This window comes from Aquila chrysaetos, chromosome 4 (genome assembly GCF_900496995.4).
Source record: "Aquila chrysaetos chrysaetos chromosome 4, bAquChr1.4, whole genome shotgun sequence".
NCBI lineage: Eukaryota > Metazoa > Chordata > Aves > Accipitriformes > Accipitridae > Aquila > Aquila chrysaetos.
In genome coordinates, this window is record NC_044007.1 from 70905708 (window position 1) to 70928325 (window position 22618).

The window sequence follows — 22618 nt, forward strand, 5'->3', positions numbered from 1 at the left end:
TGCTCTGAACATCGAAGAGCCTAATCTGGGCTGATCCCGTTTCTTCTAATTTCCTCCCCACATATTTCCCCACTGTGCAGGACGCCCCTTCTCACCTTTGGCTTGGGAAGTCCCTGACCAGTAGATTACTGGAAGCTAGGGAAGCATCCCGAGGAAGTACTGCTGCGTGCTTGCCAAGGGTGTGCTGTAAGGGCAGGGTGTTTGCTGTTGGCTACAGGATACGTAGCTATAGGGATTTTTAGTCTGATCCCAGCAGCTGCGCTGAAGCTTCACGCACAAGGCTAGGGCTTTCAGCACTGCTTTTTCAAGTGTGCAATGTAACATGAGGTCTCCTACTAATCCAGCTTACTGCATTCATACAGGTGGCAAACTGCCTGCTTCACATGGGAGGAGGGAAATTGGGGTTTAGAGATACTGGGAAGCAGCTGTTGAGGGCTGCCTTGGCCATTTGGAGGCTCTCCAGGCACCATCCTCTCTTAACCAGCCAGCGTTTTCAGGCACTATTGGTGAATTGGTGCCAGAGGCTGTTGAGCTGCTTTCATCTTCCCTGGAGAAAGAGTATCTGGCTGTTGTGCGGTTGTCCTGGTTCTTTTTCTGAGCTGGAGCTGCTTGTGGCCATTGCTTTGAGCTGGCTTGCAGGAGGGTGTTCACAGCCGAGCGTGGCCACTGATGCCTTTCCAGTTCTTTTGCATCCTCCTTTGGGAGGAAGAGAGTGGATGGAACGGGCTGGACTAAGTGGACCTGGACTTTACTCATGAGCTTGTCTTTTCACTGCATTGCCATTAGGGAGTAAATCCCCATGAGTAGATCTTCCTGTGCAGAATCCCACTCAAGAGTACGGACCACGGGTCTGAGAGGGGACCTGAATCTTTATGTTTGTCTTGCTGTATGGGTGGAGGTGAGAGTGTGCTGGTCATTGCACACAGACAGCTTTCTATTAACTTTTGAGGCTATACCAAACTTCATACCCCAAATTAAAAACAGTACTTACTAAGAAAAATTCAGTATTTCATGCTACAGTTGCTTCAAGTTACATGGCCCACAGAATGCAAAGTTATGTTTTAAAAATAAGGTACCCGATGTTGGGGTCACAGCATCTGTTTTCCTAAGGACCGTGCCCTCCCTGCTCTTGCCACACACAGTGGCTGCTGAGGATTAGAAAATGCTGCAGAAGTTCTGAATCTCCCCCATCAGGTTGTGGTGAGGTGACAAAAGACAGCAGGACCATCCACTCAACTTCCTCCAAGTTCCCGTGCTTAACAGCGTTGAGTGTGCAAATGAGAGCAGAATGGTTCAGTGGCCACTAGATAAGTGCATATTAAAAATCATTAGCACTGCTATAAATGCCATGAAATAAGCAATGAATGTTGCTGCAGGCAAAATGATGTCCAATTCTACAGCTGGCCAGAGGTAGTAATGATGAAGATCTGCCAATAATTGGCCTTTGTCTTCACTTTCAAAGGAAGTAATTTTTTTTTTTTTTTTAATACAGTGGTTGAGGTTTTTTTTCCTCCAGACTTAAATGTGAACTGTAAAGGGGTGGAGATTTGATCATTCAGTTGTTTCTGTTGAACTGGAGTTCTTTGTTTTGTCTTGGTGATCTACCTAATACTGTAGTACATGATGAAGTTTTATTTTATGGGTTCAGGAAAGAATTTAAGTCATTATGAATAACAGTGATCTCTAGCTGTGGAAAAGGGATGTCCTGTCCTTTCTGCCTTACTTTAGGCAGCATCTCTACCAGGAATTTAATTCCAAAGTTTGACTATAAATCCCGAAAACACTCGCTCAGTAACAGCTCAACTTGCTGGCCCTGGATGCCTCTATACCTTCTAGGTGTCATGCACTGTATCGCTTGGACCCCAACAGTCCCAAGCAGCTGGATCATTACCTTGTGAGTTGTGTTGGCGTAAAGAGAAGTATTTGTGTGCCTCTTACCCGCATGCTTAGCTTCTCAGGTGTCTCCTAGAGCATGCTTACCAGCTTTCTACCATCCATCCACTGCCTTTTGTGATAGTGTGGCCTCCTATTGTTAAACCAGCTGGTTGGTTTGTGTGGGATGTGAAAAATCTGCATGCAAATTTAGATATGTGTCCCTTCTTTTGCGAGGATTTGAATTGTCTTGCTTCACTTCCCAGGGCAGTAGCCTAACCACTAGGCTGTAGGGCTTTTTGGAATGGCACGTTTTGTCCATCTGAACAATACAAGCAGTGCAGGAGATTGATCCAGGTCTTTTATGTTGCAGGTAGGGCACTTTAACAATACATCTTAAGTAAAAGCAAGGGCTTTTGCTCCACCTCCTTTTCCTGCATCATTGCATGGGAAAGTATTGATTTGGACTAAGCTACACTGAACTGTAAATCCTGAGGGGGAAGCGCATTTCCCGGTAAGATGAATTTACGGAGCTCAGAACCCATGACTTGGGAGCCTTCCGTTCTTCATTATTTTGTGCTGTTCAATTTAGCTGCAGCTAAACACTTGAATCATGTTACTGGATACCTAAATGCCCTTAGGTTGTATATGTATCCTAGTATCTCAGTTCACTATAACTTTTAATAAGTAGTAGGTCCCCTAAACGTTGGGAGTAGAACAGCCCATTACAGTGTGCAAGTCCTTCCCTGGATCTTTCTTAACATAGTTTTCTGAAGGTTCTATTCAGCTTCGTTAATGTCTTTCAAGCTTCTGAAACCATGAGAAATATCCAACTTCCTGTTGTCTTGCATCAAAAATATTTCATAATGTTCAAAGGTACTCAGCTAATATGTGCTTAAATTTTCATTTGTGTTAATTAAGATTTTTTTTTAATTACCTTAATTTGCATCAAGCAGAAATGTGTACTCTCTTTTTATTGTATTACATTGTCATTAAGATACTGTGAAATTGTTCTGAAATTCAGACTTCCATGTCACTTTCTGCAGAGGTTAGTATTTGTAATTATCTTAGAAAAATATTTGGTTTCAGTTATCATAAAGAGATTAAGTGTTTTAACTTTACTGCCTTTCCTGTTGCTTACACTAAATGTGTATTTGTATTTTAGAAACCATTTTGCCAGAGTACACCTACGTGCTTTATCTTCAGAGGAGATTGAAGCTGTCCGTCAAAAAAATTATGTTCCTATGGCATCAAAGCTCCGGTTCATTCCCAAAGCGAATGGGTTAAGACCCATAGTAAAAGTGAGCGGTGTTGTTGAAGCACGAGCATTCAGCAGGGAAAGCAGAGAAAAGAAGGTTTTTATTTTCTTTATTGTTTTATGTGGGTTTGATGTAGGTAGCTAATACAGGGAGTAAGGTTTTTTGTTACATAAAACTAGTTTTAACATGGTGAACTGGGACATTCAAATCAGAATGACTGAATGGGTCTACCTGTTGCAACTTAGCTTCTCCCTTCCCAGTGCTTAATTGCCATTAGCCTCCAATTCCAGAATCGTGTACTTCTGTTTGCAAGCCTGTCTTAAGGAAATGAGTCTTAACAGAATGGCAATGGCCTGTCAGGTAATCATGTTTTCTTTGTCTTCTCTTTCCATCCCTTTCCCTCAGGCTTGCTAACTGTGTCTGGTTGTGGTAGGCATTGGCCATCTATGGGAGCAGAAAGACAGAAATCTCAAAGATGCTCAGTATTCTGAACTAACATGTCGTATTTGTTTGGCACACCAGAGAGTGAGGGATGGATGAGTCCAAATCCCTGTTGGGATTTAGCTGAATACCGATTGTGCATGTTGATCAGCTAGTTGGCTGTGGTGCCAGGTCTGCTCAGGGGGCTGAACAGTGGTGCATTGGGTGTGTTACAGGAGAAGGTCTAAGAAGGGCGAGTAAGCTGGATCAAGGATGGTAGGGAGATAGGAAGGAGGCAGGGAATTACTGCAGTGTGGGAACGAAGACAGAACACGCAGTGCACAGAGTAATCTATTTAACAGGCCAGTTAACCACAAGACATAGTGGGAACCCAGTTTCACTATCTTGCATGACTGCATTAATTGTTTTTCCTTAAGACTGAGTCCCGTTTAGTGCACAAGATTTAAGTGTTCCCCAAATGGGTGAGAGGTCAATGGCTTCTTGGTACTTACTGTTCAGTATGTGACCCCAGCCCAGATTTACAGGGCATCAGCTAAAAGCTGTTCCAAAGTGTTATTTCTTCATAGTCTTTCTGTGACAATCAGACTGTCAGATTTGAGAGTATGCACGCAGTGAATCTGGAAATAGCTGCAGTGCTTTAAAGGTGCTATTGCTCCTGTACGGATCTGGGATAAAGGATGACATGAATATACTGAAGAAGATGAAGGTTCAAAGTTGACCATGGTAGCTGGTCAAGTGATTTGAGCTAACCTGGCTGCTCTGGAGCTGAGAGGGGATATCTGTGTCAGCTGAAAAGTAGGAGCAATAGACTCCTGTTGGAGAGTGCTGACAAATAACTGAGGACACTAAGGTCTTCAGCTTTTAGACAGACCTCGTCTGTCTAAACTGATCACAAAGCATAGCTAATGATTTTCAGAAATCCATGAAAGAGAAGGTTGTAGTAGTGTTACCTTTCTTCTCGGATAGTAGACTGAGACAGAGAAAAGAGTCTAGTGCAAAATGATCATCTTATTCATCAATTTAGGGCTTCCAACCTAATGGAACTGATGTAGTCTTCTCTCTCTTTTTTTTTTCTCCTCCCCGCCCCCCCCCCCCCGTCCCGAACTTGCATGGCTGCTCAGTTTGTTTCTATCATGACCTCCTTTTATCGCGCACTCTGTTCCAGTTTTTCACCCTGTACCATATCCAGCTTGTCTCTGCTCTCCACTTTACTCCTAGCATTTAAATTGTAGAAGGAAGACAATCTTCCAATTCTTTCTGTCTGACAATATTCCAGGTTTTGGAATTTGGAAGCCAGTTTAGAATTGTAGGGGTAGTCTTGGCCAGCTTCTGTAGCTCAATGCTGGAATGTATCCAGATGAATTGCCAGAGAGAATCTCCCAAATATCCAGCGAACCAATTTCTGATTCTTGGGCAACTCTCAAACTTTGCTGCAAAATACATGGTGGAATGTGTCCAGTTCTGTGAATTTATCCTCAAATCAGTGTAGATTTTATTTTGTTTCAAAGGTTTTACGTATTTGCTTTACACCCTTCTTCCTTTTTCATTTGAACCAGTATTTTTTTTGTTTTCCATTTTTTATTTTTAATGGGAAGCTCAAAGCACTGGGCGGCAGCAGGGTTCCAAAAGATATGATTTGTCTGAGAGCTCATAGTCTTTTACTGCATTCTGGAGAGATTCCAGCAGATCTTTAGGTTTTGCAAAAACGTTAACAAATCTGTGGATTAGACCTGTTCTGGGGAATTAAGAGGCTCGAGGGAATTCCTTCCAACATGAAAATGAGGAGCTACTCTGACTACTGCAACTCCAGGTCTCTCAGGTCTAGTTCAAACAGGGTTTGAAACTAATCTGAATTTTCTTTTATTGACTCACCTGCTAACACCCATATGGCCATCAGCTTTGTGAGAAGGTGAAAGCGTGCTTTTTGTGAAAAAGCAACCATCTTGGGATATGCTTATTAAGAAGGGAAGGAGGAACTTTACTGGTGATTACTTTGACCTTGCTGCTTCTATTTACCTTTGAGCTACATCTCTACCCTTTCGATTGTTTTTCTTAGGAACTTGGCCTATAACAGAAAAGATACCACTGCAATAATTCAGGAAAGCATGTTAATTTTCAGAAATCTTTGTTTTATAAACTTGTCAAAAACATTTTGCAAGATCAGCCAGTGAATGAACATAATTCCTTACCTTACGTAAAACAGTGAAGTTGGATTAAGTTGTTCTGGAGGCAGTGGCAGTAGTCCACTGAACATTTTTGGTGTGCTTTAGTTTTGCCAGCTTTTCACTGAAACCTGTAATTTATTTTTTTCAGTGCAAAAATAAATGTTTTCAGATGAATTGGAATGCTTCTGTAATTAGTAGTTTCAGTGTATCCGTATCATGATCATAATACTACTGTTGACAGTAAGAACGCTTTTATGTATACATTTTGGCGGATTTCTCTGAAGCTCTAAACTGATTCATAAGTATGCTACGTGTGCGGTTTGTTTATTTTCTTCGGTAGTATGGCTTGCCCTTTCAACATTCTTTTATTGCCAGGTCTGTCAATATTTTTTTTTCCTTAAGGTGTTTACAGAGCTAATCAACCTGCACAACTTCACTGCCGCTCTGGTGTAGTTTACTATTCCCATAGGTGAGAGTTAAATCTTTGCTAACGTACTTGCATAAAGTACCTCCAGAGGCTCAACTGGTGGTGCAGCTGGAGTTCGCCTAAAGTCTCTGGGTGCATGTTCTTTTTGCTGTTCTTCTCTCCAGCAGAGAGAATGAAAGGTATTTAAGAAGACACCTTTTAACTGGTGGCAGTTTTTTTACACCTTGATTTCCAAGAGTCAAGTACAGAAAAAAAAAATTTTCCATAGGATATAAATCTACAACCTCCCCCCTTCCCCCCCCCCGCCAAAACCTCTGAGGCTGTTTTGACACTTCCAAGTAGTTTACTGAAGCTATATTCATGCTTTCTGAAAACTGCAGTTGACCAAAATAATATAGTAAATATACAAATTTAATCTCATACTTCATCTGAATGTGAAATCTATGTATTGCACAGAATTTAATACGTTTCACCATACTTTAAGGTGATTCTCTTTGGTCTCTTTTTAGATGCATCACTACAACACCCGACTAAAAAATCTATTTAGTGTGTTAAATTATGAACGGACTATAAACACCAGTTTTATTGGCTCTTCAGTGTTTGGGAAAGATGATATCTACAAGACATGGAAGAAGTTTGTTACAAAGGTTCTTGAATCAGATGGTGAAATTCCTCATTTCTACTATGTAAAGGTATGTCTTTTTAATTACATATTCAGACTAACTTCAAAGTAAGCTTGTGCAGATATTTTTATACCTGTAATAGGTATGATCTGAGTGCATGATTATTTCTTTCTCAAAATAAACTTTTGTGCATACCTAACACAGACTCTGGTTGGTTTTTTAAGGGGGGGTGTCCCTGCAGTAGTGCTTCCTTTACTTGGATATTTTTCTGTTAATCTTTCTGTCATGTAGCAGCTCTTGCTTCTGCACATGCACTGGCTTTTTCAGTTACACTTATCTGGGTGTAAAAATGGGACAAAAATAGAAACTCAGATATGCTTTTAGGGCCATCTTCCCAAAGGAAAACCAGGAAAAACTCTATGCACATTTGGATAAATTCAGCATCTTTTTAAAAATAGGTCTCTTCTGTCTCAGTATCATTAGTTTCTGTTGAAAATGAACACTTGAACTCTAGTGTGTCTCCAACAAGTTTCTTCTCCCACTTGAAAATAATGAGTGCTTGTCATATCCCACTATTTGAAGGAGTTTCTTCTTAACACTTTTGTTTTTCAGTTAAGCCTAGCAGGCAACCTTTTGTGTTTGAGCTCCATTCATAGCTTTGAATTGGAGCAATTTATACAGATGTATGTAAATTATATATATATATATATATATATATATATATATATATTATGGTGGGGCTCCTCTCCCATGCTCTCATATGTCAGTTGTCATCCTGTCCTGAAATTACTTTCAGTGATTGTCTTGTTAACTTTCAAGCCAAACAATCATGTCATTGATGTAGTTCTCCTAAGGTTGTTGCTTCTTCAGAAGGTTTTGAATTTCGACTATGACAAGTAAAAGCAGAGGTAAGATTGCAATATGAGGTTTAGGAAAGGTGAAACACCTGGGTTTGCAGCTTTTCAAAAGCCTAAGATGTCACCTCCGTGATCACATGGAAAGGAGCGTTTCTTAAAATATTTAAACATAAAATATCAGCAATAAACTTCACTTAAATGATTGAAGGTTCAGTGTTTAGATTTAAGGTTGCATATGGTATCATCTTCTGTTAGTAACAAGAATTGTGCTAAAACTGATGGTTTGGTTATCCCTTGTAAGGGAAAACTCATTGATGAGTGAGGAAAGGTTTTGCAGATAAGCAGTGAGTTTTTTCGTACTACCACAGTGTTTACAGTGATACTGATGAATATATAATGGAAGATATTTCTTCTGTTTCAGGCTGATGTGTCCAGGGCTTATGATACCATTCCTCACAATAAGCTTGTGGAAGTGATTTCACGGATCCTAAACCCTGAGAAAAGAACTGTCTACTGCATACGGCGCTATGCCATGATTATGATTACCACAAGTGGAAAAGCCAAGAGGTTCTATAGGAGACATGTATGACTTGCTGATTTCTTCTGTTTGCTGCTGTAGATATATTTCAGTCCAAGGAATATTTTTGTTTGTAGCTTTTTTTTTAAGTCACAATTTGAATTAGGCAATTACTTCATAAACCTTTTTTAATAGTGTTGGATATTTTCCAGAGTTAGCAAAGCTTCTTTTTACTCTGTACTTTTTACACTTTTTACTCAACGTTAGTAAGAATAAAGATAAATGTGTTGTGGAAATAGAGATATGTGAGGGAGATATTTCATTTTAACAATAGCAGAATTGTTGGATTAAAATAATGCAATCAGGCTGGCCCTTCGACCTTCACTGAATAAAAGAGTCTGGTACTGAATTTTCTACTGCTTTTGTCATTTATTTCTTTACACTCAATATATAGGTTTCTACTTTCAAGGATTTTATGCCAGACATGAAGCAATTTGTGTCCCAGCTTCAGGAGAATGCCTCATTGCAAAATGCAATAATAGTTGAACAGGTAAATATGGGGAGGCTTCTTTTCAACTGAAAAAGAAAGCTACCGAAGAATTGGAGGAAGATTGGGATTTTTAATTGAATGTACATATTATGTGCTGACACCACCTCTCTTCTAGTTACCCAGCACCTTCTGTAGAAAGTTTTTTGTCATCTCTTCTTTGATGTTTATAACAGGCTGTTAGTGTTCAGTGGAGGAAATGCACCAGGCAAGAAATCTGACAAAATGTCCTGCTAGACTTTTTCCAGATTTTCTCATTGTTGTCTCAAGCTTTCATTTTAACCAGTGTTTTCTTTTTCCTTTCCTAATTCCATTGTTTGTTGCAACAGGTCTCAAGTGAGAAATTAACTATCTAGTAAAGAAGGGCTTCAACCTGCCAAGATTGATAAGAATGAGCTCTTCTTCAGAGGAGTTAAAATGCAGCACAAAACAAGAGCAACTCCTGTATTTTTTTGTTTAAAGAGATTTCTCACTTTCAGTGAATTAAAGTACGGTTAAAAATGATATGTATTTTAAATTTACTCCAGCTGACGCTTTGTTACAAGAAGCAAGGACCTTGTGTTCTTTTAGTTCTTGTGCTGCAAAGAACTGTGCTAATTCCAAATGTTTGTTCTCAAGACTTCCTTCTGTGCAAGGAGCATGACAGAGGCATTAGAAGTAGGTGGTATGCTCAAATCAGTTTCTTAATACATTGAATTGCTTGGCATCATGGTCTTCCATGATAACAACCTACAACATTCCTGAGCGTCAGATGATCAGACAGGTATTTTTTCATAGGCTACTTCCTCTTGAAATTTTTTTTTTTCCTAAACTTGTCAGTGGAAAATTTTGACGTAGGATAATCTATGCTTCTAACATGCAAGTAAAATGATCTTGTATATCTGTGGACATAGGAGTAGAATATACAGTGTGGGTGGTGCACAATTACAGGATCCTACAAGGTGCAGAGAGCCTAATGAGTACATGGATGAAAATGAAAACTAGCTGGATCTCTGATGATGTGTATGTAGGGTTTTGTTTTGTTGTTTTTTCCAGTACACAGCTGATTTTGGTAACTATGCTAGATATTACATGAACAGCAGCATTCTATTTCAAAGTATTTTACATTTGAAAACGATTTGTATGTGCGTGTGTGTCATTACTTTAAAAAAAAAAAAGTATTCTGAGAAAAGTATCATGTCAGCCTAGTTGTCTGTACCACAGGTGCCTCGCATTAGCTTTTCAGTACAAATAACCATGGTCTCACATGGCTCTATCAAAAGCTGGGTGCATTTGTCTGATATCTAATCTATGCAAATGGGAAGTAATTTTGCTTTATTTCTCATGAAGTCATTGTTAAAGGGATTTAAACTGCTCTAAATGATTTTTTTATTACACAATTTTTAACAAAAAGCTTCATAAATATTGGGTGGACAGTCATGCATGGAATCGTTGGTAATACGTGGCAAAGAACGTGTTCTGCAGCAGAACTGGCAAGTGAGCGTATCTATACTTGCGGAATCTTAAAGAACTTGACAGTTACAGAAATTGCCCTACGGGATAGAAAGTGGCCAAAAGAGCAAGGTCTCATACATCGTAATAATCCAACATAATATACCTAGCACTTTAAAAAGTGGGTTTAGATGTTATATTTGACTATTTTCCCATGTAACGCCAATCAAGACTGTTTTTTTTCTAAAGCAAAACAAAAAAAGGAAGTGTACCATTTACTTGTTGGATGTGAGCAGCTTTTTAGCATGTATATTCAGATCTTGGTTTTAGGTGTTTTTTTCTTACCCTAGGGGGTTGAACTACTAGTCTTAGCTTTTCATAAAGGTTTCTGTGTATCTTTTAAGTTTATACTCTATTTTTAGTTTCAGTACGTTTCTGAAGTACAAATCTTGTTTTGTTTTGTCCCATTTCTAGAGCTTAACTTTTAATGAGACAAGTTCCAGCCTGTTTACTTTTTTTCTTCAAATGATACAAAACAACATCCTGGAGATTGGGAGCAGGTAAAAAAGAAGTTCATTTTTCTTTGTATAGTGTGTTTGGGTTTTTTTGGTTGGTTGTTTTTTTCTGTTAAGCAGGATACTTTTAATTGGCTCAGGGGATTTTTGATAACTGCCTTTTAAAGATTTTTATTTCATGTTAATTTGAAATCTGTTTATCAGTTTAAGATCTGTAAAAGCATGAAGAGTTTGATATCAGATTTATATCGAATAAAATCTTTCTTTCCCATCTAGATGATGTTAACTATACACAGAATGCATTATTCTGTGAATACGTAACCTTATTCCTTTGAAAGTGCAGATGTAGAGCAAAAGAAAAATACCTTAAAATGTTGGGATCCATAGTGGTGAACAAAAGCAAGGTGACATCCAAGCAATCATGCAAAAGCCTTGTTAGTCTTTTCTCCGTAGTGCAAAATTAAACCTTTTCTGCATGGCCTTGCTATTTGGCAAGTTACAATAAAAATAAAAGGCAATAAAGTAAAAATTAAAATTACTGGCAACTCCAAAATTAGGAATCAGATGTTATAGAGAGTAGTAATGCAGATTTCTTCTTGTGTTGCTAGAGATACTGATCTGGTACTTAATATTTTGCCTCTAGGTGGCAAATGTGTACCAGGTCTCAAAAGGAAGTACTTGCATGATCTTTTTTTGTAAATTCAGAGTGAGGTATATTAGAATGAATAGCTTCTTGCTCTTGGAAAAATACCTTTATTTAGAATACTTAATCTCACAGAATTGAGAGAGGGGGAGAAAAGCTTTTAAGGAGGCAAATAGAAGAGCGTTTATAGGTTTTTCTGGCATCGATGCTTACACTCCCTTTGGCAGGATCATGAGAATGCTGACGTGGCATGCCGTTAATACGGACTGACCAACATCAGTATGTTTAATAAAAGTTTAATGGTTTTAAAGAAAGCACACCCTGAGAAAGCCAACCTCACATTTACTTAAATTCAGTCACAGCTTAGCTGAAAAAATGCTGTTTGTCCTGGAATGAATTTGCCCTTTTTAAGTAGCTCATTCTCATTTGCAGTTTTGGGGTTTTTTTTTGGAACAAATAAGTTTAGTAAATGAATACACTCTTTACCTGATGGTTCTCAAAAAGCCATCACAGTTAGTTATCATTCACTTGATGTTTTGAGAAAAATGCTGATTTTTGAGCTGGGGACCTAGAAGGAATCTTTTAATACCATTTGATAGATTTATCAAAGCCTGGAAAAATGTAAAATTACTACTAGAAAAATTTGCACAGGACTGAAAACATAGCTAAGTTCACTGCTAGAATGTAGTATGTGGCTCTGGTGTCCAGTTGCATAATTTCATTCTCTTCAGTTTCACTAAGCCATTCATGTAGTAATAGTAAAATTGACATTATAATATAATATCTCAAAGGAGTGTTGTGAAATACTTCAAAGGAGTGTTGTGAAAATAATTCCCTTGGGTTTTGTGAGGCACACTCATTCCGTTGCTGCCAGCATGGAAAAATCGGCAAGGTAATGGGGAACTCTTGTCTTCAGTAGCTTATCTGTATTTGATACATTACTATTACTACGTGTGGTTTTACTGTCTTTATACAAGGAACAGTATAGGGGAAGTATTAATGAACCTGCCCTTGGCTATGTCTGTATGAGTTATTTGAAGCCATGAGAAACAAGATTTACTCTTCTGCAAAATGACAGCTGACAACTTCAGTGAACTTTTCAAGCGGGGAGGTGGAGAGAGGCTGAGTATAATTACAAATAGTAAGGGTTAGCATTTCACAGGAGGGTAGTGGTTTTTCCTGATTAGAAGTAAGATAGCTTCATGCCTGAGCTGTTAAATGAGGAAATAAATGTGTTTTACAGTACAGCTGGGATGTATAAAACCAGATCACATGCTCTATTGGGCTAAGCCATCAGAAATTTCCCTAAAATTAAAGTGATATTTATTTGGGGGGGGAAAAAACCCCACCAAACCAACCAACCAAAAAAAAAACCCCAAAACCAGAAACCCAAGAAAATATTTTCCTTGGCCAGATCATGCTGTGCAAGTATAAACAAAAAATAAACACCTCAATAATAATTTAAAATAAATAAATTATAGTTTGAAAGATTTGTCCAGTGCACTTTGTTTCTTGTACAAGAACACTTGTTTTGAATCTATGTAAGATGTAACATAAAGAATTACAAAGCTTAAATGAAGGGTGGCTCCGCAGCTGAAGGAGGAAGGAGGCATTGTGGTTTGAGATCAGATATAAAATTTCTTTCATTTAATGACAGTTGTCTACTGGAGTTTGATAATAAGAAAGGAATAAGTGTATTAGTGGTTTTTTTCACTGTTTAACTTAAAACTTCTGGAGCCATATGTAGATTCTCAGAGGAAAGAACATACAAATTTAAGTAAGGCTAACTAGCAGGCATGTAGCATATTTCTTATTGAAACACATAAGTTATGCTTGGGGAAAAAAAAAGGTAAATTTTTAATGGCTCTTGCAATCTTCTTGCTGCATGTTTTGATTTTTTTTTTTTCTTTTATTCTTTACTAGGTACTACTTACAGTGCTGCGGAATTCCACAGGGCTCCATTTTGTCAACCTTACTTTGCAGCTTATGCTATGGAGACATGGAAAACAAATTGCTCTGTGGAGTACAGCAGGATGGGTAGGGATGTTTTGTTCTGTGCTCTGTTACAGTAGTGCATAATATAGGGTATATGTGTTAGACATTTTCTCTGAAGTTTAATTTTGAATTTCAAGGATTTCCCACTCTCCATTAGGAGTGTAGTGCACACAAACATCTCTGCAGCTTCAGTGTCACCGTGGTTGTTTAGTGGGGGAATTTCCCTGTTTGTGATAAGATTGGAACGAAAAGCGCTTAAAAGAAGCTTTCCCAGATCTGTGGGTAGGAGACTTGCTCTTACAAAGAGCACAGTATTTAGAGATGCTGTAAAGAGCCTGACAAGCTCTTCTTGTACATCTGGGAAGTTTATGGTTCTCCCACACTCATTCCCACAACATCTGTGGTCTTCTGTCCTCAGACAAGATAGGATGTTCATTACAGGCTTTCTGATATTCCAGGTTTCTGCCTGATGGTTTTCCAATCCACTGTCTGTATATCTTAACTTTTTATCAAGGTCACAGCTTTATTGCAGATTTTTTACAAGGCATAAGGCATGCTGGTTCTTGTTTGAAGCCCTGTGTGGCTCTTGGTACATCTTCTAAGTCTTTGTGCCCTGCTCATGCTTGCTGCTTAGGAACTTGACAGAAAGCTCGCCTGATAAAAGCTCTACCTCTTTATTAGCTGTGAATACTTTGGGGTCCCTTTTACCTCCATATGAACTGATCCCCAGGTGAATCCCAGACTAGGGTCTTTAGGCATGAGCTGGACCCTGAAGCTTGTCTGTGTTCACACATCTCCCTCCATTGCTATGAATTCTGTCCTAAGAAAGAAAAAAGAAACTAAGAAGTGTGTAGGAGGACTCGAGATAAGGGTATCTGTCTGGTGTCTCTTCTTGGGAGGCTCACTGGTTAATGGAAAGTCTCAGAATTTTAAACATTTCTCTACACAAGTAGTAGGGTTCTTCTCGTAGGCTTTAGGATGCTGTGATGATATGAGTCTAAACAGCTATATTTTGCTTTTAAAGGATGTTGCTTATACATACTGAAATTATGAAAGTGATTCAGAAGAATGCACTCTTTAATGTAGCAGCTGTTTTTATATAGAGGAGATTTTAGAATGTTACTGAGGTGTCTGTTGAATGATTTTGATAGTTTCATTTGACCTTTAAGTCAAAAAAATAACCTGGCTATTGACTTGGCTAGGCAAAGGTGCAGCTGATCTGATCATAGTGATGGCAATACTCCTGCTTTGAAGAGGAGACTGGATGAGATCATCTTCAGAGCTTCCTGTCTATGATCTACTAGGCAGGATTTATCAGAAAAATATGGGCATGCCTGGGGCCTGAATTCTGTTGAAAAAGAAAATTCCAGCCTCTACAGTGGTAGGTGGTGGTGTGTTTTACATTCAAGTTATAGCTTCACAAGCAAGATACTACATGGTAAATGAAGATACAGAGTTAGAGCACATCAAGAATCTGGTATCTGCTTGTGTACCTGGTATTACACTTCCTTTCTTTGTCTTGTGGATTAAGATACTGCAAATTCTCCCTTGGAAAAGTGTAAAACCCTGCATCCAAGAAGCTGCTATGGAGTAGCTTGTGTGTTGTAAATTCCTGTCCTGTTTTGTGTAGCCAGCCCCTTTGCTTTCTTTTTTCTTTTTTTTTTTTTTCATTTATTTTTAGGAAAGAAGCAGAACTGAGAATTTCTTTGTGAGACTTGATTTGGAGATCATATTGGCCTCTACCTTCTTGTGAATTAAAATGGGCACGTTGTTGCTCTGAACAGTATGACAAAAATTTGAAAGGATTACATATAAAATAAATCTAACAATAGTTTCTTCTTGATTACAGAGTCCTAATACGTCTCATTGATGACTTTTTGCTGGTTACGCCACATTTAAAGCAGGCAAGAACTTTTCTAAGGTATGCTATTAAAGACATAGTCTTCAAAGTAATAAGCATTAACAACTTCTAGGTCATTCTTTTTCATCTTTATACATGCTTGTACATATAGGTGTATTTGTTTTATGGGTTAATCATCAAGGGCTTTTTTGGAGTCCTTGCTGGTAGCCTGTGCCTGGGAAGAATCCTAATAGCTACGTTCTTGATGGCCAACTAACCGTCTGTTGCAGCTCAGATGGTGGGGGATTCCTGCTGAGTTTAATTGGGGACCTAGCTACTGACCTTGATGGAGCTTCTAGCAGCAGTTAGTAGTGCAGACTAACCAAAGCAGCTGACAGTTGTCTTTTAAGACCATTTTCCTTCAATTTTTTAAGATGTCTTAGTGACATTCTTAAAATATATTTGTCAGGCAGGCATGCTGCTACCTTCTATTCCCGAGGAAAGAATGGAACTTTTCTCTGATACAATATTGTCTAGAATTTTCTGGTCATTAGTATTCTGGGGTGAGTGTTTGATGATACTGATAGCATGGCAGCACGCAGCTCACAAAAGTTTTCAAACAGTAATCCTTTAGAGTGCTTCAGAACTACCTTTTTTTTAAAGTTGGGCCCCAAAAGAGGTTCCTGGTTACCGTGGATATGAATGTACAGTCAGTATCCAAGAAGAGTTCTGCTGACGCCAAAGCCAGTTTTAAGGATCCAAAGGAGAGATCTTGAAGAAAAGCTTAGCATTTGCAATGCAGTCAGTTGCATCGTGCTTTTCAATAGTCAGAAAAATGCAGCTCTGTTGTGAGCCTGAAAGGTCATGGGGAAATCAGTTAAGTACAGTTTGAAGTGTAAATTGTACTAATTAGTGGATAGCGTACTTTGAAGACTTCATTTGTCCTCATTTCCTTATCAGAACAGAAAGAAATTTCTAGGGATATGGAGATTTACTGGAAATGATAAGTTGAACTAAGAGTCTGGGGATGCCTCGAGCTATTAATCTCTGTAACATCTTTTCAGCATAATGTCACTTGAAGTAGCATTGCAGATACTGTCCTACTTGCCCTTTGAACTTATCTGCATCTTTATTCTATATCAACTTCTGCACCAGCTGTGTTGATTTTCTGTAGACAAGTAGCCTCTTCTGTGCAAGTTTTCCAGAACTGCTTACAGATCCTATGAACTCTCTGCCACAAATGGAGTAGTAACAGTTTTTTCTAATGTAGTATTAGAACTGGTGGACTCAAGAAATTAATTTTGAGGAGACAGCGTTATGACTATTAGTCCCCAACAAGAAGAGCCTACCTCTTCCTCTCACTCTTTAAAAGGATGAAGTGTGCACGTGAATACATCGCCAAGTAAGACACACTGCTGCTTATCCATGAGATGACACTGCTGATCCCATGTGCAGTAGGTAATCAGCAGGCATTCTGGCAATGAAAACATCCTTAGGGAAAACTCTGTGGAGAAAGTTCAAAACTTTTCATCAGATAAATGAGGTTCCTGTTATGTGGATTCTCCTTGTTTTTATTAACTTTCAAAAGCAATAACTCTTCATCTGTGTTTTTCCAGTGATTTTGGTCTCAATGGTTTCTGTGAGTGTGGTTTATGTAGCTTGTCTCAAATGTTTCATGGCTTAAGTTCCTAACTTTTACAGATTAATGCAAATTTTTCTGCATTATCCTCATATCCTTAAGCTTATTTATTTTATGTATTTATTTATCTCTAGTATCTTCAGTTTTGTTTATTTCTGTGTTCCTTAACCTAAAGAGTTGGCCATGATTCCCTTTATTCTTTGGTTTCTGTCCTTTGATGCAAGATCATATGTGTCTTGCAGCATGGTGGGCTTTTTTGTTTGCTTTTGCAGTGGAAGTTAGGCTAACTGTTTATATCTGTTTTAGGACTCTAGCAACAGGTATTCCTGAGTATGGCTTTTTAATAAACCCCAATAAGACAGTCGTGAATTTTCCTGTTGATGATATCCCAGGATGTTCCAAATTTAAACAGCTGCCAGATTGTCGTTTGATCCCGTGGTGTGGTTTATTATTAGATATACAGACACTTGAGGTTTACTGCGATTACTCCAGGTAAATAGTTGTATACTCCAGCGTCAGCTTTATAGTATATTGTACATAGTGTGGGAAGCACAAGGGTGTCTTGTGAACAGTGTAGTTGAATTAACTGCAAAATAGATTTTACAATTCTGTTTCTTATAAAGTAATCTCAACATTCTGTTCTGCTGTGGAGCCTGCTATTTTCTTCATTCCATTCTGGTGGAATGTACATACCACTAACACCATTGAATGTGGCACAGATCACTAGTGACCAGAAGTCGTATACCATATGGTGGCTAAATGGTTCTGAGAAAGTTTATTCAATCACCTCAGTTCAGCTTCTTTCACCATTACGCACTATATTGTATCTGATATCATATAACTACATTTAGTGTTCTGAAATTGTTATTTTTTTTGTACCTTCCTAAAAGAAGCAGTAAGGATTACATGAACAGATTAGGATTAATTTTGTATAGACTAGAGGGACTAGTAATCCTTTCAACATCAGAGGTGTTCCCTCTGGTACACTTCAGATGGTAGTGTAGGGGAGAAGTAACCTGTCTTTAAGCTAGCAGCCTTGACTGTTTACACAAAGCAGTCTGAAGTGGCATAGAACTCAGGATGGGACAATATATCCTGCTGAAAAGCTCTGTAGAACCTTTACAAGGTCTACTAGAGATGGCATTAGACTTTTGCTAAAGATTAACAAGAAAGAACTGTTTAAACTGAAGGATAATATTGCTGTGTTATTGACCGTATTTAGTATAAAGAGCCCATGCATACATTTAAGTGGGAAATCAGGAGGAGGTTTTCCATCACCAGTGTGGTGAAGTTCTTCAGTAGTCTTCCAAACCAGAAAAGCTTGGTCAGTTTAGGAAAGGAATTTATATGACATGATTTTCGGTAACAACAGAGGACTAAAATCAACAGCCACAGAGATTTATTCACTGGCTGTGTGTCTAAAAGAAGCAGTTAACCCTGATGAGGGCATTGGTGCTGCTGGTCTGGGAGACACTCATCAGAATCCTGAGGGTGTTTGTTAGAAGGCTGCCTTGCTTTTGATGAGCTTGACTTAAGTAACTGGAATGCTAGGGTGAACTGAGGTGGCATCCAGCCTAAGCTCCTGCATTGCATGGATCACAGCGTATAACCTGGTTGTCACTGGAGTCATTAATAATGGCCTGGCTAGACCATGTGTTTTAGAAATATATCTAGTTTGTGTTTAAAGTTATTGGTTTGGTTCTTTTAGCAGGGTGAATTATTCAGCCCTGGGGTATTGAAGGCGTTCCTTAGCTAATAGCCTTAATGCCACAATGTCTAGTCTCTCTCTAAATTGAATTTAGTTATAGTAATCTTGTAGCTACTGGCTCATTGATTAGCAGGCAATCTCTGTAACATGAGAAGTTAAATGAGGCTTACTTTACAGAAGTTAATTTAGTCTATTAGCCCATGGAGTTTGTTTAACTACTATTCTTTTTTCTTTTTTTTTTCTAGTTATACCTGTACTTCCATCAGATCAAGTCTTTCCTTCAATTCAAGTAGAACAGCTGGGAAAAACATGAAATACAAATTGATTACAGTCCTGAAACTGAAATGTCATTGTTTATTTCTTGATTTACAGGTGAGAATATGGAAAGAGATGTTTGGAAATACTGTGATTAGTGATACAGAACATTAAAACAGCCTTGAGTTCTAACATAAAGAGTTGATTTTGAGAGGTAATCCATATTACTTGGAAATGTTGACATCAGCTAAAATGTGGGGTCTCATCACCTTCCAGAACTGAGCCTTCACAACATTGTTAACTTGGGTACATAAAAGAAATCTTCAAAGTTTAGCACAAAATTTTTTTTCTCTAGATCTCTAAATCATCTTATGCTCTTGAACTTGAACAAATCCTATCGTGACACTATAATATTCCTATAGCTCTATTTCTGTTCTGTTCTAGATCAACAGCCTTAGAACAGTTTTCATTAACATCTACAAGATATTTTTACTTCAGGCTTACAGGTAGGTCACTGTCTTCCGCAGTAACTGAATATTTCATTACTCTTTCTTGACACATGGAGGAGCTACGGATTAGGAAGAAGTGCGCCATATAAATGTGCAGTGGTAAATGTCAGTAGTAGGTCACATTATTCTTGTTTCAACACTGTTCTTACGTAATATTATTAGATTCAGGATACAGGATTATATTGATGTGTGTGTTTAAGTGACACTTCACTAAATGGATTTTCAGTGTCTCTTGGTATTGACAGCTGACCTCAAGAAAAACAGTCTGTTTTGCTTCAGGAGGATGACGAGAAGCCTTATCACTCATTAACCAGTTAATATTTAGAACTTTGTATCTATTAAAATCATATAGAACTTTGACCTGTATAACTTTAGGTAAAGTGACTTTAACTTTAGGTGAGGTTTCATTCTACCAAGTTAATTGCAGTTTCTTAGCTGCTGATAATGTCTTAATTGCTCCTTAGCTGGTAATACCTTGGGTTTTGTGAGCTCTTCTTGACCAGCAGAGGAAGTGAATGTTTTCAACAATGATAAGGGAAAGAAATCAAAACTGATAAGCAAGTTGGGAGAAAATACTAATCTCTGTGCATCGAAAACTTTGAATGATTGGCAGCACCAAGTAATTGTTTATTGCTTTAATGCAAAAAATGTCTAAGAGGTGCTTCCCTCTTTATAGAAATCAGGTGTTGCTCTTTTGCTAGGCTCATACTTGTCAGGAAATGATATTTTAGTTTTGTTCTTCAATTCAGCTTGGTCCACATTTACCCTGTATAGTTCTTGAGTCCAGGAAGTGTAATTGGACTTGTCTAGTACAGCACTGATGTGCCAAACTCTTAAACTTTGTGTTGTGAGTGACTTAGAGTTTTTCTCTGATGTTGGACATGATTAGTTAGTTACTTCTGTTTGCTTTTATGGTAACACTCGTAACAAAGGTCTTTATGTTAGAGTACCTTTAAAAAACTGTCCACCATGCTAACAGCATGTCAGGTTAATTCAGCCAGAGCTCTGTGACGCAGTGTGGTAATTATGTTTATCCTTTAAATATTTTAAAATTTCAAAATTTCTTGAAGCGATTACATTTATGCTGTGTTAATTTAATAAACAAGTGTATACATTGTTGAGTAAGTAAAAATCAGCATTGTAGTTGTTGACTGTATTCAGCATAAGCAGGATTATAATGCCAGAGGCTGAAGGAAAAAAAAAAGGAGAGAGGAAAAAAAAAAAAGCCAGCAGTTTTAAAATACATCCAAATAGAGGAGTAAGGGAGCATACAATACAAGTAATTTCCATAGAATTGGCTTCCAAAAAGACAAAAGAGTGGAGATCCTGGTCTGTGGTACACTACGTCATTTGGAGGTCTGTTTTCCTGAATTTCTGAACAGAATTTGTTGTGGGGTTTTGTTTTTTCTTCCTCTCGCACTCTCTCATGTGGGTGTTCTCTGGCTGCATGGTCCATGCTATGGAATTGCTGAGGATGTATAATTTAACTTTCCCTGCACATAAAATGGTCATTCTCAGAAGAGAATTCTATTACCAAGGCAGATGGCTTCAAGATCTTTCAGTACAAAATTTACAAACAAACATCATATGTGTCTGATGCTCCAGGGATTTGTATATATAGGAGAGGTGTCGTATGCTAACAGTGTTGATATAGCTAAAGACTGTTGGGTGCTTTTAAATGTTGTAATAGTGCCTAAGGTATGTAATCATAGTTTTACTTGAAGTTGCAAATGACTTGTGATTAAATAGGCTGGTTTTGTGAACAGGTTCCACGCCTGTGTTCTCCAACTTCCATTCAACCAGCAAGTTAGAAACAATCCTTATTTCTTCCTAAGGATCATCTCTGAGACTGCATCATGCTGCTATGCTATCCTGAAAGCAAAAAACACCGGTATAGTATGTTAATGGCTATGAAGTAGCATGTTTGGGTTCGGTTGGGTTTTTTTGGTTTTTTTTTACACAAATAAAACATCTTGAATGTGCAGTCAGATCATGTAATTTTGAGATGAAGATCAAGAATGAAAAATAGGGAGTGCATGATAGGAATCACTGTGGTTTTTTTCTTAAACTCAATTTCCTGAAGATAATAAAATGTTTCAGGTTTTAGTTTTTAGTTCTCTGCTGACATAGGAGACTTCATTGACTACATAGGTTTTTAGTAAAAAGAAATTTTGGAGTGATTTTGTAGAAAGAGAGGAGAGGTCAGACATGCTTCTTAATGCTCATCATTTTCAGTGACATTATTTTCCTGTTCTGTCTCTAGGCGTTGCTTTAGGTAACAAAGGTGCATCTGGTGTGTTCCCTTCTGAGGCAGCAGAATGGCTCTGCTACCATGCCTTCACTGTCAAACTGTCAAACCACAAAGTTGTTTACAAATGCCTGCTTAAGCCCCTAAAAATCTGTAAGTACTCGATTATTTTTACAATTTGAAATATGGTTAATTGTAATAAAACTTGGAATCTAATGAATTTTTTTAAGTTTTCTTATCATAAAATGTTCTAAGATGTACACTAACAAGCTTTCTGATTTTAATCAAATTTACTAAGTATAAGTAGACAAATTAAAATGGTATGTTTTTCAGCACTGTGTGTTCTAGAGTCTTGTTCTTATGGGACAGTTGTTGATACTTGGCACTCAGTAAGTTTGTACAGTTCAGAAAGCTTAGTAAGATTGGGTTAATCATATAAGCATTCTCAACAGGTTTACTAAATGAAATATGAATGCTCAGTTTTCTATTTTTAAAAATGTAGATTAACTGGCAACTAAGTTAGTTCCTCCTGCAATATAAACTCTTACCAAAAAAAGTGTCACCGGGGTCACTTTGAAACAGAAGCACTTGCTGCGCTGCATGGGCTATATTGTAATTGAGTTGAGTGGTGTTGGCAAATCTTTGACTGTTATACTCGGTGAAAGAAGCTGTCTGTGTACCTGGCCTCTGGGGAGCTCTCTCTTTGACTGGTTGTGCGGTCTGTCCCCAGGCTAGCCACAGAAATAATAGCATTTTCAGTTCTAAGATATTAAAAGTGAACAGCAGTAGGTTTTTCTGAAGCAGTCAGTGCTGTTGCTGAATTTAGCTACAGTGAAGGCCAGACTCAACACTGACTTGCTAATTCGTACTCTAAATGAGTCATTACTTGGGCAGTTTCATTATACAATACTGAGAAATTCTTCAGTCTGGTTCCAGAATAAGCCTTATTTGATTTGAAATGTATTGCAAGCTTCCCTTGATACCTGTGCTGAGGCCTAGTGCCCCAAAAAAGAAAGTGGCTCTGCTTTGGAAGTAAGTATTTCCTCCCATATCAGAGGCTTGCAGCAACACCTGAGTGCAGTCTGATTTTTGGTGGTGCAGTGTGAATGTATCAAAGACGACACTTA

At 38.1% G+C, this 22618-nt stretch overlaps 1 protein-coding gene across 5 annotated transcripts in view; it reads left to right on the forward strand.

Moving 5' to 3' along the window:
• TERT (telomerase reverse transcriptase) overlaps nt 1-22618 on the forward strand; it is a 34793-nt gene that overhangs the window by 7771 nt on the left and 4404 nt on the right. For 3 of the 5 annotated variants that reach the window (XM_030012636.2, XM_030012635.2, XM_030012639.2), the window contains exons 4-15: nt 3038-3227; nt 6674-6856; nt 8066-8227; nt 8616-8711; nt 10614-10699; nt 13221-13334; nt 15142-15213; nt 17078-17263; nt 18725-18851; nt 19179-19240; nt 21010-21134; nt 21507-21644. In XM_030012636.2, coding sequence (XP_029868496.1) covers nt 3038-3227; nt 6674-6856; nt 8066-8227; nt 8616-8711; nt 10614-10699; nt 13221-13334; nt 15142-15213; nt 17078-17263; nt 18725-18851; nt 19179-19240; nt 21010-21134; nt 21507-21644 — 1541 coding nt within the window. The remainder of the gene's footprint in view (nt 1-3037; nt 3228-6673; nt 6857-8065; nt 8228-8615; nt 8712-10613; nt 10700-13220; nt 13335-15141; nt 15214-17077; nt 17264-18724; nt 18852-19178; nt 19241-21009; nt 21135-21506; nt 21645-22618) is intronic. The other 2 variants (XM_030012637.2, XM_030012638.2) reach the window with 2 other exon arrangements.